Here is a 20,564-nt window from a genome sequence, read left to right as displayed (position 1 = left end):
GTAAATGTTAGGATATTAGAAAAACAAAAACTTTCATTTTGAAGTTCTCCAGTTCTCCAGTTGATATTTTAGAGTTATGCATTTGCTTTAAATTTACTAACATTTACTCTGCCAGCGTCCTGCCAGTATAAATTGTATCCACAAAAATGAATGACATCTTGGCAAAAATAGATTGATCTGTGGGTAGCAGAAAGATGTGCAGTAACATCCACGTAATAAATAGACTTAGCTTGAAACTCAAGACTCAGTTTGCTGTTCTACTTTGGGCTATCTTCACCCAGGTTGGCAAACTGATGAAATCAACTCTTTTCTTCTAGCCGGCTATGGACATTCTGACAGAATTATATTCTTAAAGAGTGGGTCACCTTAGAGTAAAATTGAAGGAATTGTGATTAAGAAAAAGAAAATGTGTATAAATTTCCAGTTGTAGATGGTGCAAGCTATTTTTAGAATTGTTTAGATCTTTATTCTTAGTTTTAAATGTATGAAATGTTGATGTATTATTATTGTATGTATTATTATATCTAATAGGGCATTAGATAGCATATAACAATATCCTTCAGATCATTAGGCATCACAGTATCTTTTCCCCCCAAATGTCAGAAACCCTTAGAACCCCACCACCTTTAAAGATGTTATGACTGTATAAAAATATTTGCACTGTCTTGATTTTCAGATGTTTCCAAATCTCAAACTTACAAATTTGTCTCCCATCTGTGATAGGTGAGTAAAATAGAGATCATATTGTCATTTCTCAATCGAATGTAGTATTGTAACTCTGTGTTTACTGGTATGTCTGGGTAGTCATGTTTTCTTTGCAATAAGAGCAGAAATTTTTTTTTTTTTAAAGATTTTATTTATTTATGTGACAGAGAGACAGCCAGTGAGAGAGGGAACACAGCAGGGGGAGTGGGAGAGGAAGAAGCAGGCTCCCAGCAGAGGAGCCTGATGTGGGACTCGATCCCGGATCGCCAGGATCACGCCCTGAGCCGAAGGCAGACGCTTTAACGACTGCGCTACCCAGGCGCCCCTAAGAGCAGAAATTTTAATCATATAAATCTAAAATCTGTGCTCATAAAAATAAGATGACTGCTCTCTTATTTTCTCTCCATTACTCATTACTGCAGACGGGGACGTTAGCGGCAACATCCTTTATGGTGCTTCTATGGACACTCATCTAATAGATGAATTCTTTCTTATCTGTACGGGTGGTGAATTTGATCCATAACATACCTACAGTCTTAGAGAAATGTGCTAGGTTACAGTGGTGGTTTATTGTGTTTAAAGTATATTAAAAAACTAGTATCAGAATAATATCAATCAACCATCTTCCTTCTTTTTCATCAGAGGCTGTAGCCATAAAATCTAAAAAAAAAAAAAAAAACTGGAAAGAGTGCCAACGGTTGTTAGTTTTGGTCATTTCATATGTTACCCTCTATCTCTTACTAACCATGTTCCATTGTACTTTTGCTGCTATTGAATACTTGGATAAATAACTGAATTCTTCCCTTTGTGTAGGCCTGAGTAAATGGATTCCCTATACTTTGAGGTTTAACTTAAAATTCAGAAAGAAAGAAAGAAAGTTAAAAAACCCCCAAAGCTCCAACTCTATGGAGTGAAGAAAGATCTTACAATGAAATCTAGATTTTCAAGTTTAATAGGTTTTTTTTTTGTTTTTTTTTGTTTTTTGTTTTTTTTTTAATGGGAAGTCATGCTGTAGGTACTGGTTTATTCTGAGACAAAAAAGGAATGAAGAAATCTTATCATTAGCAGAAATTTAAAAATACAGTAGCATGAAAGCCATTGCTTGGTTGAGGATTTGATAGCATGTAATATAACTGGTTATATTTCTAAATACTTAAATCAGCAGAAGTTTGCCTGTACAGGATTCTTTTTTTTTTTTTTTTTTTAAAGATTTTATTTATTTATTTGACAGAGATAGAGACAGCCAGCGAGAGAGGGAACACAAGCAGGGGGAGTGGGAGAGGAAGAAGCAGGCTCATAGCGGAGGAGCCTGATGTGGGGCTCGATCCCATAACGCCGGGATCACGCCCTGAGCCGAAGGCAGACGCTTAACCGCTGTGCCACCCAGGCACCCCTACCTTTATAGGATTCTGATGGGTAAACAATAAACTTCCAGTTAGTGCTTGCTCAGTGTTACTTTGTGTTCAGTTAGTACTACCCATTAGCAACTGTTGAATGTTCCTTTGCGTCCATTCTTCCCTTAAAAGTTTAATGTCTTGTCAGTAACTGTATTACTTGGGCCACAAATGTCCTTTAAATATTTGTCTTGTTTGTAGGAGTATTTGAGCATCTTTCTTCATCTATGGTAGTGTCTTTTCCACGGTGCTTTCTATAATGGCCTCTCTGTGCTGTGTTAGTTTAAAAATACTGAATGTGAACTCTGACGTAAAAACCCTCACACACGCCCTTAACCATTCTCCTGGGAATTGATAGTTCTGAGTTGCTTTCTTTTCTTATTCCCGTCTCCTGAAAATATTCCCCAAGGACAGAGATAGTTGAAGCTTTCTGTCCATTTGTTTTTAACTTTCGTTGTCTCTGGCACACATCTGTATGTGCATAGAAGCATAGTGCCTCAAATCACAAGTATTTCTGATTCTGACTTTCATACTATATATCTCAGAGACAGGTCCTATCCTCCTATTGGCATGTAAATAAGTAAGGCCTGTTGTCACTGTTTTTTTAGTTTCTTAATGGATACTAAAAAAACGTAGAAAATTGGTCATCGCCTTTAAATTTTTTTTTGCCAAGGAGAATTATTTTTCTTTCTAGAGTCTGTGTGTGTGTTTGTACATATGAGAAAAACGAAACACAACATTTTAGTTACATTGTCTTACTCATAAAGCAAAAGTGTTGAAGAAATTAGATTTGATTTACTGAAAATTTTCTTTACAAGACTGCTTATACATACATAGAAAAATACGCTCACAGAAAAATGCAACAAAACTTGAATTTTGTATTACCAATATGCACAGTATAACCTAAAACCAAAAAGGAGTGAGAGGGAACATTTCATGGCTATTAGGTTCATATTGTTCTTTGTCCATTTTGAATAAAAATAAAACGTATATGAACAAATTGAACATTTACTTATAGCAACAATTGAGAGTTAGCCAAAAGTTAGAGATCATAAATTGGTCATGAGTAAAAGTGCTTTGAGTGAACTAAATAGTTTGGATTCAACTTTCTTCTAGAAATGATTAATACAGACATCAGATCTTCATTAATCTTCCTTATTAGATTATTTTCTCTTAAATGAATAGTAGATACTGATTTCTGACTTCTTGCTTACGGATGGCCCATAATACAAATTTTATAATCAATCCTTATGATTTATAAATACCTTATCTGGAATAGCAAATTTTAGTGAATAAGCAAAAATTTTATTATAATTAATGGGATATGATCTGGTTTTTATGGTGTTTTTCAAAATAACTGAACTGCGCTGAAACAATGCATTGTAGAAAGCTATGACTAATCCAGTAGACACATAATGCTATGTTGTGAAAATGATCCTGTTTTAGTTATCATACATAAGAAATCAAAGCCACATTTTGAATATCCTCATTAGAAAGGTTTAGGTTGATAAAGCATTTAATAGCTAACCTCACAACAGAGTATTAAGCAATGATTAAGGCTTACAGTTGATAACCAGCACTTTCAGAAAGAATTGTAGAAGCAATATCTTTCTTCAACAACTTCAGATATTAGAGAACACGGCGCTTCATCAGAGGGATCCAAAGAAATTGAGGTTTGGCTCAAAGGCCAACAAATAATGAAGGCTGACTTACCTTCTCTAGAAGTTTATTACATTCCTTTTGCTCTTTAAGCTCCTTCTCTTAAAGATATAAATTGGAAATGGTGTACTTCCTTAGTAGGAAGTCTGAAGTCATTACTGAAATAATTGACAGAATATAATACAATATTTTTATGTAGGGAGGCTATTATGATAGCAACATATCACATAGACAGTAATGGGCATCTAATTCTGCTATTCGTAATCCCCATGCTGAGAAAGAAAATCTGCTTTTGAATCATTAAAAATTGAAGCAAAAAATGATGGGCTTGCCTATTTGGTTATCTAAATTTGGACTGGAAGGCCATCTTCAGTTACATAAAATAACCTTCCCAAGCTCTAGTTCTCAATCCCATTACATCCCACTTCATTTCTCATTTGCCAGCTCCTGTGGCCGCACTCTTCACGCTTAGCAAAAAAACAAACTAAGTTAAGTCACGGTGGGGTGCCTTTTGTGAGGCCATTCAGAATAGGAAGAAAGAAGCAAAGTGCAAGCTAGAGATGTAGAGAATATAAAGAAAACAAGGCACAAGAAAGGAGGAAGAAGAATATATCACGGGGTCAAGAATCATAAAATCACATACACTTTAACATTTTTTTGCTAGTAAGTAAGTACTATGGGTCTTCTCCGTTTGGGGAGGCTGCCCTCAGAAAGCTGGAAAATCAATTCTGAATTAATAAGGGTCTTTTTCCTTTCACCAGCTCCTGGTGAAACTAAAAAAAGAGCTAATTAAAAATCTTACAGCCACCCCATAATTACAGCTTTTACGCATATGCAGGATGGTCATTTTTTTCCATCAGGAATGGTATTCTTTTCACTTCCTGCCAAAAGTGCTCCAATACATTACTATAGGGAGTTTAAGAATTTAAGATATTCAGGGAAACCTTTCCACCACTGGCACACCACTTCCTTCCTGAAGGAGGCCTGTGCCCGAGGGAGAGGCCTAATCTGAGACCCTTCTGCTCTTTCTAGAAGGGCTAAACTCGCCCCGCCACTGCTTCTCCTGGGGGGTTGGAGGTGAAAGTGGTCTGAAATGGCTTCTCCCTAGCTCTTACCCCCCTCTCCCCCGTCCTTTCATTTCTCCTCCACATTTCAAGTGCATTTCGCAAATTGCCACCTGTTCCTGCTGCTTACCCTTTCCCTGCTTTCACATTGACAAAGTGAACTCACCCCTACAGCAACCCTGTCAAGGCAAAGCAGCCCAGTGGCCAAAGCAGGGCGTTTTGGAGGTCTCTCACTAGGATGTTAAAAAGCCCTTAGCAGCATTGTCCTCCCGGGAAGGAGAATTCGTCCCTCCAGCACTCCGTCCTGCTTAACGGCAGGTCCGGAAAGATTTTACAACGTCAGGTCCTTCTCTGACAGTCCTCAGCCCGGGCCCTGAGGCTCGGTTCTCGCCAGGTGAGCCCTACTTGGGCGTGGGGCCGCTGGCACAACTGTCATTCTGCCACGCCAGAGGCTCTAGCCTCTGGCACTTCACGGCAAATAAATAGTGCCACCTGGTAAAGTAAAAAGTGGTGCTTTAAAATGCAAATACAACCCCTCCTACATTTGTTGTCAAATCACTTCTCCACGATTCCTAGGCAGGCAGTGGATTCTGCGCCTGGGAGAAGGGCTGGGGGAACGTGCCTGCCTGTGCAAAAATAACCCCCGAAGACTCAAGCCAAGTACTCGGCTGGAGCTCTGAAGCCTGTAGATGCCCGCTGGGCGGCTGGCTGTCCCCCGGGAGCCCCGCGGGGCTGGGTCCGCTCCCCCGCCTCACGCCGGGCGGCGGGAGCAAGCCGACGCCGACTTTGGGAGTTCCTTTCTGCCTTGTATGGAGGGCTGCTCCGGGCCCGTCTCCGCCCGACTGCTCTGACGCCCAGCCCTCCCGCTGCCCACCCCCAGCCACCTCCCTCTGACTTGCCCGGAGAAGCCAGACGGAGCCTCTCCCTGCCACAAGTCTCTCCGCCTGCCATTCCCCTATTCCAGCATCCACCCCCACCCCCTCCCCAGCGCCGTCACCCCTCCTCCGCCCCCGCCTCCGCCTCCTCCTTCTCCCCAGGCAATCAAGGGAATAAATCAGGGAGGAAACCAAGAGGCACAGAGATAGCGAGAACGCACGAGCGCCGGCGGACTCGCCCAGGTCTGTTTCCAAAGTCGCCCTTGATGGCGGCGGAGGCGCGGCAGCCGCGGCGCGGAGCAGCCGACGCGCGCTAGTGGGTCCGCCTGCCGCCGCCCCTTCCCCCGCGCCAGGTTTCGCCCCTGCCGCCCCCCGCGCCAGTCCGCGCTTCGGCCCCCGGCGCGCCAGTTCTCCAGACGTCCACGGTACGGGCGGAGTGTGCTCCTTCTCCTCCCGCGGTTTCCAGCGGCGTGCCTTTCCCCCAGCTGGGGAGGGAGGCGGGATTGATCTTCGATCGCGAAGATGGCTGCTGGCTGCCTGCTGGCCTTGACTCTGACACTTTTCCAATCTTGGCTGATCGGCCCCTCGTCGGAGGAGCCGTTCCCTTCGGCCGTCACGTAAGTCGCCGAACGGGGAGGGCTGGGAGTGCGGGCCGAGGGGTGCCGCGGGAGCTGGGCGCGGGGACAGTTCCCGACTAGCGGGGCTTTTCTGCCCGTGGGGGTGGGGAGCGATCCGGGCTCGGATCTGGAGAGGCCGAGCGGGAGGTGCGCGCGGCTCGCCGCCGGAATGCGCGCCGAACCGGCGTCTCGGGCGTCTCGGTGGGGCCGGGCTGTCCCGGGAAACGTCCGCTTACTACTCGCGGCGCCTCAGCCTGTCTCTGAAAGGATTCCTTAGACTTAAAGAGTTCAGCTGTACTTGGGTGGGGGGGGGGGAAGTTTCCAGCCAGATATCCGCTGTCCTCAAACCCAGTCCGGGGGTGGGGGGGGAGTTGTGTGTGTTTGGGTGTTTTACAAATAGGTAATTTTGCTCTTGCCAGGGTAGCATGGACTTCTCCCGCCCTTGGCCTGGGGGATGCTCTCTAATTGCTGTAGTGGCCAAACTCATTTAGAGCCCAAATTACTGGGCGCACTTGACAGTCTCTCTCATCGGAAGAGTGCTCGACGCAGCTTAGAGTGCTGTCCACTCAAGGGGCTCGCAGGTACTGGGACCACACTATCCAACCTCCTCATCCTTCATTCGAAGCATCTAAGTGCCGGCAGACACACTGTTTCTGTTCTTAGAATGAATAGAACCTGTTCTTTGAGGGAGGGATGAACGTTTCCAGAGTCGCCTGCAGTTTTCTCTTATTTTTAACATTTCTAAAATAACTTAAAAAATTCGCTGCCGTTCTGGAAATAGAGTATTTAAAGGTAACTCTACAGTCACACGGCAGGAAGGGAATGAAAATAATAATTCTCTTTTCTCGTAGGCTGGAAAAGAAGAAGCAAAGTCAATAGCTCATAAAAATATATACACATTTTTAAATGCGCTGAAGAGCCTATCGGGCATTTTGGGAAAGCATTTATTTTGGTTCTTAAAGCTACTTTAAAGCTTCTAAGAGTAGGTGATCTTAAATGGATGAGTCACTTTAATGCATTTTACATAACAAAAACAAAGCCCAAGGTAGCCTTCCGGTATTTCTGCTGTTGGGAATTATTTGCTGTCCTTTGTTGGCTGAGTGCTGAATACTGGAGTTTTTGGTCGATGGTAATAGTGAACCTTTACCAGTTGAAACCCTGCAGTGATTATTTAAGATGCAGCTTAAAGTATTTATTACATTAGGTGTCAGTGCAAGAATCGGAAGGATGCACATTCTAACCCGGAGAAGGGGAGTGTCGAATATTTTTTGTCATTGATTTACAGTCATGCTCCTTTTTAGATAATCTTCCATAAAAATGATTGCAGATCCTTTTTGTTATGAAGCAAAAGGGTAAATGCCATCTGTAGATCTTTCTTTAATTGGCAGTATGTTCCAAGCGGATATTTTGAAATATATAGAGTAAGAATTACTCTAAAGATGCTTCAAAATTATTCACTCTTATTAGGAAATTACACTTTTGTTGATTGAATTCATTATTCTTTTTGTAGCTTGGCCTATAAAGCAAGAACTCAAGTGATTCGCTTTCATTTGTGTCAAATAAAGAAGTGTCTCTTTAAAAAGGAGTCGGTGTGTGCAGTTCACATCTTTTTAACGTGTTATTTTTAACTGACAATTTATCAATATTTCTTTCATTTGGAGGGAATGCATCATTCACCCCACTGGGGGAAACTGTAACTTTTTAAAGATACAACAAAATACCACCTTTTATTCCAGAACGTACCATTGTAAAATATTAATGTACAAATTCTTATTGTGAGAAGGACATCTGCAAAAAATGCTTTCCTAAAATTAAAATAACTTAGTGTTTATGGTCAGAAATTCACTGGAGACAGTAAAGAAAATAAATAGTGAAGAAAAGTAGGAATTAGGAAACCACAATTTCTTTCCTTTGAAAAGATTTGAAATTTATTGTTTAACAATGGAAACTTAAGATATTTTCAAATAATATGGAACATTAGTTATTTTGTAGAGTGAAAGCTTAATAAAAGACCTTGTAGAGCTAAGTCAGTCTCTGATAGGTAACCTTAATGCTGTTTGTGTAAGTCTTGTGCGTCTTCAGTAATTTATTTCAAAAGTTAAAATCCCATCTTCTGAGGAGAAATGATAGTTGACATTTGTACTTCTTGTTAGGTTTCTGAATAAACTTTATGAAATTTAAAAAAGTGCAGTGTTAATTTTGTAAAGGTGTGCTATTTGCTTTTCTTGCAAGAAAATTCATATGTAGTGTTTATCATGATATATCTCAAATCTTTGGGAAACATTTCAAGCTTATAAAAACTCAGTACAAAGCTTATAGTATCATTAAAAGCAAACTATTACGCTCCTATATATAAATTTCTCAGGAAATCATTAATTCTTTTGTTTTTTTTCTTACAATTTTATTTTTCCCGGGAAAAGTAGTATCAGTAGTTTTAGAGGAAGAACATGCCATTAACACAGTATGAAATTAATTGTGCACTCACTAGTGGGACCTGAATTACAATTACTAGTACAAAAATTTAATTTTTTTTAAGTATTGTTAACAATAATATTAAAGGTTTAAGTTTTATTTTAATAAAACAATGCATCATTTTAAATTTCATTTTAAATTTTTCCTGGTTTAGCATATATTCTCATAGCATATTTTTCTGGATTTAAGTATAGTTAAAGTGTTCTAAGACCTAACACTAAAATAACAAGGTTCCCCTCCCCCCACCAAGAAAGGAATTTTGATGCAATTCTTTTGCTAGGTTAGGCTTTACTTTTGGAAATGATTGTCTCAATAAAGTGTGAATCATAAATATGCCATATGGTATCAACCATCTAATGCATATTGGTGTATATGTAAATGGAAATCACATCATTTTCATGTTATAGTATGCACATGTTATATTGGTAGTTTAAGATAGAGTTTTCAAATAGGGAGTTCTTGCTTGTTCTAGAAATAATTTCTTAGCACATAAATGAAAACACTTCTGTTTTAAAATTCAGAATAATGTTTGTTAGCCAGTATTGTAATGTTAATTTAAATCTGTTGCTTTTTTATTTTAGAATCTATTTACAAATCCAGATTTTAAAAAAAAATCACTGTAGTTATAACTACTGTTAGTGTTAAATTTTTATCTCAAAATACCAATCAGTCAAGAATAATTGGCTGAGAGCCCATTGGTATATGGGGATTTTAATACAAACAGTGTAATAGGATACATATATTAATAAGAATTATAGGTATCTACAGGAGATAGATATATCTCATGAAAGAGTAGTAGTTTGGGGTTTAAATACTTAAGATATAATTTTTTTCTGTTATTAGAGAAATTTATACTTAAAGGCTATAGAAAATAAGTTTATGTCATAACATTGGGATGGATGTCTTTTTCATGTGTTAGAAGTGACATAATTATTTTCATTTGGGCTTAACAATTTCTGTTCACATACTACATGTATAAGGAAATGTGCCTTAAGATAAAATAAGAGGTAAAATATTGATTGTAAATTAAAACCTAAAAACAATGACTGCTAATAAATCCCTTTCTCAGATCTTTAATTTGTTCTCAGAAGCTTAACCATAAGACAACATTTATTATTCCACAGGTGTATGTTTAAAATATGCAACAGTAGATATATTTTTCAGGTAAGTAGTAACATGATGTTAAATATCTTAATATTTATACATGGGTATGTGTGTAGCTGTTTGGATTGGCATTTGAATGAGCATTAGGCAGAGTGTAATGGATATGATCTAAAAAATATTTTGTAAGGTACAAGAATCTAAGCTTATTATGGCTTATAAAAAGGAATAGAATGTACCTTTATTGTTTTGTATGGCTTTCACTAGTTCAATTTTAATTTAATAAGTGCATATAAAATTAAAATCTATAGTAAATTGTTCATTTTGAAAATAGAAACTTTACCACTCTTTTTCTTCAAAGAAACCTGGCTGCGAGGACACTTTTCTATTATTTCTGCAACACTGATTAAAAAAAAATAGTCAAATACATTTTCATTCTCAGGTTTATACGTTGTAAGGTTTTGCAAAAATATAAATAATGCATGCAAATTGTGTATTCACATTTACTGTGTAGATTCATAAGTTTATATAAGAACAGTGCATTTAGGAATTTTTAAAATGACTTAAAAATCGTACCCATAACAAAGTATTATTTAATTGATATGTTTTCTGGAGTATCATTATATAAAACACACAGAAGTTTCTGTTCTTTTCCCTTTTTTTTTTAAATATGGATATGGATTTCCAAGAAAATAATCTGTTCTTCTCAATTCACATCTGGTTTTCTAAATAAATGTCTTTGAACTGTTTATAACCATAAACTGGAGACTTAACTGATTAAAATAAAATAAAGTATATTTTAGGGAAATCATCTGATTTGTTGATTTCCTTCAGTCTCTTACATGTACGGACATGATCAGTTCCAACATAAACATACTTAGATAGGAGTTTCAAAAAAAACCCAGAATTTGTTTCAGTATTTCTAAAAAAGTCACATTTTGTTATTACTGAAGTGTCAGCATTCCATCATTTGTAATAGTATTGTTGTAATATTTCAGAAAAGAGTGTAAGCTGCTCGCCATGGGGAATGAGCTCTGTTCTATCCCATCCAGTCCTCATTTACTTAAGGCTTATAGTGTGTGCATCAGACACTGTGTCCCTACGGTGTCAGCCACTTTTTCTTTTCATGGACTGTTTATGTCTAGTACTGCAAACGTCCCTAAGCCTTTCATAGGATTGCTTTCCAGTAAACTTTGAACTGTATCAAGATGGTCAACCGTGTAGCTTACGCATGATTTATTGTCTGTGTGTGTATGCCCCAAATCATGAAACTGGTTGTATCCTATTGTTTACAGATGTGAAAGAAAAAGGCGATTGACTTCAGTGTTAATTGAAGTAAGAATAGTAGTACTTTGTGAAAATTATTGTATTTACCTTTTCCTTCAGGGTCTAAAATATCAGCATTGCATAATTAGATAATTTGTTTATATTATAGTATTTTATTTATTAGATTATATTTATCTATATAGGTGCCTGTTATCTATCTGTCTGTCTATCTTTTGGTGCATGCTCACACACATATTTCTCTTTAACCTTCTTCGAGTGGTTTGCTAGGGTAGAAAAACCTCACGTGAGGTAAATTTATTAACAATCCTGTATGCTTGAAGATTCCTGCCAATCCACAACTGTTTTTAGTGGCTGAATCTCTTTCAAAATGTTTTTATAACAGTAGCATTTCAGAATAATTTGTAAGGAGAATCAAATGAGATAATTGTATACAAAAGCATTGAAATGCTCAGGTCCTATACAGATGTTATTAACATAATTGATGAGTAACAAGTATGATTTTGCCATCTTTTTAGCAAAACAGGTCTATTGAAAGAAACTACTGCATTTGACATGTTGGGCACTTATTAAAAGGCCTTTGCTACTAAGCAGTTTTTATTTTGGACATTTAGATGTGGGATATTTAGAAATTTTTAATATTGAACATATTTTATTTAGGAATAAAGGATAAATGTAAACAGTTTTAAATATTTTATTTGTAAAATATAAACTGTTAGGTTTTCCTTATAGGTTTATATAATTTGTATAATTCAGTATTATTGCTCCGTTAAAATCGCCATTTATACAGATTTTAGCGAGATAATAAACAAGGAAAAGATTGACATTGTGGCCTCAACGAACTGGCACACTTTTACAGTTAATTTCAATAATGCAGGATCAGGTTGTTACATATGAAGCAATATTTAAAGTTCTCTTTGAATATGAATGCGGGATATTTCTGGCTAAATGTTATTTTAACATTTGCTTCTGCTGATTTTTTTTTTTTAACCATATGCTTCTGCTGGATTAAAAAAAATAGGATACATTTTAAATTCTGTATCATAAATGGAAGAACAATTTAAAGTACAAATGATGGCAGTGGATAATAATGGTGTTGCCCATTTTAAAGGCTTCAGATTTGGGGATAATCTTACTGTCAATTTGAAAATTTTTTTTCCTGAGTCATTAAAAATTTATTATAGTTGTCTCTGGGCAAACTGAAAAAATAACTCCTGTATTCTTTTATTCAGACAATTGCTACTTCTGTCTCTCTTTCATACACTTACACATTTATTGTTAATCGTGATTCATTATTATTTGCATATTACATCAAATCAAATGGGGAGTTTTTGCTTTGTTTTCTCCCAAGTGACCTGTGACCAGACCTCAGGACCTTCTCCCTTGAATCATCTCTGACTGTTTCAGGGGCCTCTCTCTTACCCTTGGACACTTCTCTCTATAGGGAAATTGTTGAGGGATTTTGATGCTCAGATAAATCTGTAATACATGATCAACACTTCTACCAAAATTGTCAAACAGTCTAGACAATTGTTTCTTTTGACATTTTTCCGCCTACTGTGGGGGATAATTAGGGGAAGGAGGAGAAAGAGGTAATAAAATTGTTCTCTGTCTAAGGTGCCTACTGTCAGGCTATAGAAAGGGATGGTTAGACATTAATGATGTCTTATTTTGAGGGTTAAAGGAAGAATGGCTCAGTAAAATAACTGGGCTTAGGCACACTGAGGAAATCTGATTTAGAAAAGCGATCAAGAGTTGTTGTGGTGAAAATGCCATGAGAAATAATGCATGGTACGTGGGGCAGACAAGGGAGCCTTCCGATTTACTTGGTGCGAATTTACATTAAAGGATGCTACAGGGGCAACTGGTTATTTTTTAATTTTCTCCTCCCCTCCCCCCCCCACTTCCCAAGTGAATGTGGCTCTTCTGGACATTATGTTTCCTGGCATCATATTCATTTATAGAAACTTGAATATTTATAATATGGACATTCACCTTAGAAACCAAAGACAATACAGTTGTCAAGATCTCAAAAGATAGAAGCAATTAAACATTTTTTTTAAAGAAAACCTTGGGATAATGGCTAATTAGGTAAGAAATATTAGTATAACACTTTATTACAAGCATAAGTGCTGATCATCACACAAGAAAGAAATTCTCTAAGTAATTTCTTCAGTTAGATGACAAAGAATGAAATAACTTGCAGGTAGGTAGTCTTCTAGGTAGTACATTTAAGACTTTGGACCTCTGAGTATGCAGTACATGTTATGTTTTAATTTACGCTGTCTTTTTTTTTTAATGTCTCCTTCAAATATTTTTAACATCAAATGTAATTTAACTATTAATGCAGGTCTTGTTATTCATTGTAAATTATGTAGTGCACTGAACTTACATTTGGAGTGTCCAAAGTGAGGAAGAGAGTCCCCAAGGGAGTCATTTACATCTCCAAGGCCACTATGAAGCAGCTGGATCGGTCGGCGCATGACTGAGGAACAGCACATAGCATGTTGAAGAAATACTGTCTATTTTGTATTAGGCATTGTGCTTCTGGGTGGGAAGAGATGTTGCTGGGACCAGGCCATTGGTTTAGTCTAGGTTATAAAATGTTTGCACCAGGGCTGTATTTTTATAAGACCTGAAGTGGGGGATGGGCAGTGTTCGCAACAATGCGGACGTTTGTGGTAGCCCAGCTCTGCATATTCAAGATATTTATTTATTTATTTATTTATTTATTTATTTATTTATTTATTTATTTGACAGAGAGAGAGACAGCCAGCGAGAGAGGTTACACAAGCAGGGGGAGTGGGAGAGGAAGAAGCAGGCTCATAGCGGAGGAGCCTGATGTGGGGCTCGATCCCATAACACCGGGATCACGCCCTGAGCCGAAGGCAGACGCCCAACCGCTGTGCCACCCAGGCACCCCCCCTTTTTTTTTTTAAGATTTTTTTTTTTTTTTTTATTCGACAGAGATAGAGACAGCCAGCGAGACAGGGAACAGCTCTGCATATTCAGACAATGTTGGCCTTCATCCTAGGGTTTTTTAAAATTGAAAAGGAAAAGTAATATGTGTCGAATCACAGTACTTAGATGATAGATTCCAGAGAGCCAATAACTGAAGCGGAGACAGTGAGAGCAGTTAGTAAACCATTGCAGCGTTCCCAGAGTGAGAGATGCCTAAGGTCCAAAAAAGAATGGTGGCGAGGTGAGAGCAGAGCAGATGGGAAATGTAAGGCGAAAGTGAAATTTCAGGTGCTGTTGGTTATGGGATTTGGGGATGTAGGAAGAGATAAGAGTCAGAGATGATTCTAGGAGCTCCGTCAGGTAAACCATGCTACATTAAACTTTGGAGAACAGGAGGAACGGTGGGGGTGAAAGTAATAGTTTCACTGTCGGACATCTGGAGTTTGCAGGGTCTCTGTGGATGACTACTGGGCCATTAGAAATAGGTACCTGAAGGGGATTTGGATAAAATAAGAGAACAGTTCTGGTAGAGTGTTGCAGAAAGAAGCGTAGTTTCAGTGCCTTGAAGAGTTGGTAGCAGGTGGGAATATACCAGCAAGCTCAGGTGGTTCTTTCAAGGAATTTGGCAATAAGTGAGGAGAGATACAGAGTTCAGAAAAGGGGGTTTAAGGGATTTGGCATTCTTTTGTTTACAGAATTAAGAGTTATCTCAGGCAGTTTGGAATTCTATGTGGTGGAAACCCATAGGACTATCTTAAACCAAAAGGGGAAGTATTTTTCACTAGTAGTGGCTGGATGGTCAGTCATGGGAGTTAAGGTCAAAGATGTGCCAACAACTGCAAAAAGGGGTGGGACTGCTCTCAGGATCATCTCTCATTCCAGTCTTTGGTTTTCTTTGTCTAAGTCTTTATTCTTCTCTGTCCCTGTATATTGGCTTTCTCTGCTTCCCAGTGTTTGTTGAATTGCTGGGAGGGCTTACATTTTCTCCACTGAAGCTTTGAACCAGTTTGAGACTAGAATCCTAGTCCGAAACATAGCCTCCTAAACAAGGTATGTTGACATTCTGAATATGGGCCAGATGGCCACCTATAGCCCATTCAGTTGTGATCAGGAGATGGGGTTTGGAAAAAAGACTCTGGTTGCCTGAGCTTAGGTCACTCCTGAACACGTTGGTACTATTTCACTGGAGGTCCTACACTGCAGCAGGCCCCTTGCTATTACCATGACTAGAGCAAGAGGCATTTCTTAGCAAAAGGCTCCAGGAGGGTGGGGAAGGTTGTAGAGACAAGTAAGTGTTACCAGACGGGGAGATTGGGGCTTATCAGAGGGAGAAGGCCAAATGGCAGAGATGAAAGAGATGAGAGAGGCCTTGATTGATGGGAGAATGTTCTGAGAGAGGCAGGTGAGGAAGGGATCAAGAGGAAAAACAATGTCTTACAAAGTAACTTCTGAAGTATGAAACAGCCTTGAGAATTAAAGTAGATGGGTGAAATATAGGATAGACACACTTTTAATTTGCTGGAGAGGTTTTTGGAGGAATGCTCCAAATTACAGATTCCATTCTTAAGAAGGAATGACATGATTCAGAAATGTAATACATACACATTAGCAATGTTCAAATTTTGAGATTGACCAAGTATAGTCTTTCTTTACTTAATAGTAAAACTTCAGTTCACCACTATATTCCCTTTGGGCACAGCAACATTTGGCTCCCTTTTGTCTTTTTCTTTTACCTTTTTTATTTTTTGGAGAGATTACCTTGAAGGTCTGTGTAGTTTTGCAGGTTTTAATATGTGCATATATTTATGGTAGGAAGATGTTGCAGACATATCAGTGAAAAGGAAAAAAAAAAAAAAAGAGCAAATAGTTATTTCTTTTGCCAGTCTAGCGTACTTTATTTGTTATTTGGCAGATTGGGGTAGTTTCCTGCCCCACCTTGTAGGTGCTTCCACCCCACCCCATATCCAGTCTTTAGCACAGGGCAGAAATTTGAATTGCAACAGATCGTGTCAAGAAAACAAAATAATAAATTTGATAAGATAACAAACCCCCCGACAGATAGAATATTCCTTCAAAACCTGTCCCTTCTTGCCCCTTACAAAGGCATCTCAGGTCTCCTGAAGATCTGGAAATTACTGGCAGCTGCCATCACAGCAGTTCCCTGAGTTTCCAAGATGACTGAATGAGTGGCTTGGATCGCAAATGCCAGTGGATTTAAGAATCAATCTTGATCTCATTGGTCCCAGCTCAGTGTGGAAAAACCACTCTTGTGGTTTGTAACAAGAGATGAGAAGAGTTAGATGGGAAGAGTGGGCTATTTATTTCCCTTTTGTGATTCTGCTCTTTTTTTCTCTCCTGTAGGTATTCACATTGTACTTAAGTTTATTTTGATGTCTCTTCCTGCAGAATGTCTGGACACTAATAGTTACTAACAACTATCTTCCAATGATTATAATATTGCTTTCTGATCACTTTGAGCTCCCGGTGTGTGCCAAGCACTGAGAATTAACACTGTTTTTTAAGTCATCCATCCTTTAGGCCAGTACCCTAAGAGAAGTATTATTATCTTTCCTGTTTTGTAGATGAGGGAAGTTAACTTGAGAGTATGAAGAACTTTTTGGAATTTTCCTAGGAGCTAAAAATTTGACCCCAAGCAGCTTGATTCAGAATCCGACGCTTACCGGCTGTCCTTCACTGCCCTGTTGTGGCCGGAGCTGGTGTCTTAGCAGCCGCGCTCTCACCGGGTCCAGTGGTGGATGGCTGCATATTCCAGCAGTGAGGTCGAGTGGAAAGAGGAGTCTTGTAAAGCAGAGCAAAACCAACTCTCAGTTTCAGTTTCTCCATCTGCAGAACAAGGATAATATTAACTTCACCCTGAATCACAGTGTTGTATTATGAGGATCAAAGGAGAGGGTGCATGGGGAACTTTGAAGGACTGTTTAACAGGCAGGCTTTATTATTTGTACCACTTGTGATTTGTCTGCCTTCTAGAGATCATGAATTGATGACTGAGGTTTAGCGAGCTAGATTGTTGTGCTAATAGATCACTTAGGCCATTAGAAAAGCCTGAAATGAATGAGCAAAGGAACGCTTAGCAGGCCTGAGAAATGTCTCTTCCTAAAACTTGTGTAGCCTTTAATCCTAAAGCGGAAATGAAAGGACTAGAGTGAGTGAAGTGTTCTGTCTCTGGGTTAGGGACACAACCCAGATCCTAAAAGGGACCACGAAGACAGCAGAACCACAAAGGATTTGATGTGTTTTATCTTGACATTTCAGCCAACACCTGTTGTCTGAGAACTGTGCCACAGGAGGTTGAATCTATTTTTAAAAGCCATGTCTTTGCTGATAACCTCTCATTTTCAAACACAGATGTGAGTTTTCAGCTTCAAGACAGACTATTGGGAAGTTAATAAAGCAATGTGTCCATGATGTTTATAGAAATGATTTCAGACAACCCTACAAACTGGGTGAGCACAGAGGAGTAAAATCGAGGCCAGTTGCATTTTTATCAACCAACACAGAAGTCGTTAGAAACCTGCCAAGAGCCTACTGAAAAAGGCCATTTTCATTTGACTCATCCAGCTGGTGATGAGTGACACTCATTTAACCCCACCCCTTAACTTTATTGTATAAATGGAGGTCAGCCTGCCACAGACTCTCATCTTTTGTTGGTAGAAATAGAACACCTAAATGAAATTACTACTGCACATATCTAATCGATTCCTGGAGGAAAGCGATGTTTTAGATAAAACTGTGCATTAATAACATGACTCATGAGTACAACTTGGTGATACCATTGAAGCTGCTTGTTTTCAAGTGCCAAGGACCGGCCTTTTTATGGCAGTCAGCTTGACATTTGCCACAGAAAGGAGTGTGCAAAATTCTTATGATGTTTGTCACGTTAAAAATACCAAACCCTTCATTGCCTTGACATTATATTAGAATTGACTTAAATTTGCATCTGCAGAAATGTTAGGAGAGACAAACGGGCCATGTGAAGCCTCAGGAGGATGGGCACAATGGAGGGTGGGCAGATTGCTCTAAATTAGACATGCAGAATGCTTGGTTGTCTCTCCAAACACCTGATTTTCCTGTCGATATAAATGTAGAAATCAGAATTAATTTTCATGAGGTAGAATTTTATTGTGCATGGGTAGCTCAGTTCCCAGGGGATTGATACATGGTGTTAAGGTCTGCTGGTGAGTAATTGTTTAAAATTTATATTAATACTCTATGGTAATAAATAAACATAGGGGAATGGTAACTCATCACAGAGCAAACCATGTATGATAATTAGATGAGGTCATTCATCTCCTTAAATTATCAGATGTGACACAACCTGTCTGTGTGGTGTCTACAAGCCAGCTGAGTCCCTGTGTGTAAATGACTGTGACAGAGGGGTGGTTTGAGGGTTGCAAGCCTTGGATTTGGTCCCTCCCTTTCTGGGTTTTTCTACATGTGAAGTCAATTGGCCCCTGGGATTCTGTTTTTATAATATGCACAGGGATCTAAAACCTGAGATCAACAGGCTGCTCAGAATCTGTTTTTTTTTTTTTTTCCTGTTTTCTGTTTTCCCTGCATCCCTACCTTAACTAATGGCAGGGAATCATATTTATATAGTGCATATAAATATGGTGTTTATAAACATATTTGATGTTTATATTTACTATATATGTAATATAACAATATATTAGGATAATAAGTGTTACACATATTAGACATGTAAACATTAATCTGTAATGTTAATACATGTAAATATTGTATATAATATAAACATAATTTATATGGAATAAAAATAACAAAACATTAGTAAAGTATGCATATAGATTCAGATGTGTTACGTATATGTAGAATATATATTTAGAAGACATTATAAAACCTGAAAATGGTTTCTAATACCCAGAAATGCTGTCATACATATGAAGGATTGCAAATTTCATTAGGACTAATTGAAACATCAAAATGGTTGGAATAGGATATGTGCTTGCTGATTATAATTTTAATTTTTTGTTGGCTTTGAGTCCTGTGGATCCCACTCTTTCACATCTTCCAAACCCCACAGTGATTCCATATTGCCCCACTTGCCTCCAAAAGTTGCTAGGAAGCGTGTTCATAGACATTTAAGCAAAGCCAGAACCAGACTGGTTTGTCTTCTGGCAGTCCCAAGGACTCAAGGTAGGCATTCTGATGTGGTCGAAAGAATCAGAGTTTTGAGTCAGGTGATGTGAAGGTTAAACCCTGGCTCTGATAATAGTCTGTGTGATCATGGGAAGTTAACTTCCCTGAGTTTCAGTTTCATGCTCTGTAAGACAGGAATCATACTCCATACCTCTTAGGGAAAATTCTGAGGCTTAAATGAGAGGCCGTCAAGTCCTGGTGTGTGTATATTCCACTGAATTTATTGTGCAAAGGGTGAAAACTGTTAGTTTCTTTCATCCTATTTACTGGGAAACCAGTAGAACTGGAGGTTTTCCTTCCAGTTTTAATCCACTCCTAGGACTGTCTATGGGCATTATTAGGGATTACTTGATTTTTCTAAATAATCTCTTACTCTGTTCATGTTAAACAAATCAGAGCATTGGGAGGAAGTCTTCCCTGGAATGGGCATGGGAACGGGAGGAGTAAGTCAAAAATAAAACACACCAGATCTTGTCCAGTGTCCTCAGGTTGGGGGTAAGGTTCCCCATGCTTTGTGTCATGGTGGTTGTCTGATGTTGGGTCATACCTCACTGGGAGAGATGACAAGCTGCATCAGCTGCTGTTGAGACCACATCCTCTCAGTTTACCAAATTAGAACAGATTCCTCCCAAAACATGTAGGTCTCTTATTTTAAATGGATTTGGATGTTGGATTCATGCTAAGTATCATTAAAGCTTCATTCTTATACCTGACTACCTAGTACTTACGGTTCTAAAATGTGCTCATCTACAGGGTGGTTGCAGCCTTTCTAACCAGGCTTCTTCATCTGAACCACAGAACATAGATAATGGTTTGAAAGATTCTCTTTCAGTTCTCTCAGAAACGGTTCATAACTAGTATTCTCGAAGCATAGAGAGACTAATTCTTAAAGATTGGATGCTGTGGAACATTACGTTTTCATTCTTTCATGGAACTTTCCTGGTTAGGTAAAAGTGTGGATTCAAAGCTCAGCTCTCCGATTATTGACTGGCTAACTTGAATGGTTGGTAAACCTCCTAAAGTTTGGAGGATGAAGAATGTTAATTCATGTAAAGCAGTGGCACAAAGAAAGTACTGCATCAATATAATTTGATGAGAAGCAGGAGAATTTCGTGGAGTCAGGTGACTTGGGTTCCTGTTGGTGTCCACCACTAATGATGTGGGACCTGAGGAAGAATTTCTGGTTTTAGCACCGGACTATTTCCTAACGACGTGATATTCTAGTGTGTCTGTTGAACATAAACTAGATCTTTC

At 38.7% G+C, this 20,564-nt stretch overlaps 1 protein-coding gene across 8 annotated transcripts in view; it reads left to right on the top strand.

The window, feature by feature from the left end:
• Nucleotides 1-5,663: 5,663 nt before the first annotated feature.
• The window catches only part of CACNA2D1 (calcium voltage-gated channel auxiliary subunit alpha2delta 1), a 484,525-nt gene continuing 469,624 nt past the window's right edge, over nt 5,664-20,564 (top strand). For 7 of the 8 annotated variants that reach the window (XM_026504644.4, XM_044386072.3, XM_026504640.4 and 4 more), the window contains exon 1: nt 5,732-6,314. In XM_026504644.4, the coding sequence (XP_026360429.1) occupies nt 6,220-6,314 (95 nt within the window). In that variant the 5' untranslated portion in view covers nt 5,732-6,219. Of the gene's footprint in view, nt 6,315-20,564 lie in introns of all 8 variants that reach the window. The other variant, XM_044386064.3, reaches the window with a different exon arrangement.

This window comes from Ursus arctos, unplaced genomic scaffold, assembly GCF_023065955.2.
Source record: "Ursus arctos isolate Adak ecotype North America unplaced genomic scaffold, UrsArc2.0 scaffold_3, whole genome shotgun sequence".
In the NCBI taxonomy this organism is placed as follows: Eukaryota; Metazoa; Chordata; class Mammalia; order Carnivora; family Ursidae; genus Ursus; species Ursus arctos.
This window is presented reverse-complemented; position numbering and strand designations above follow the sequence as displayed.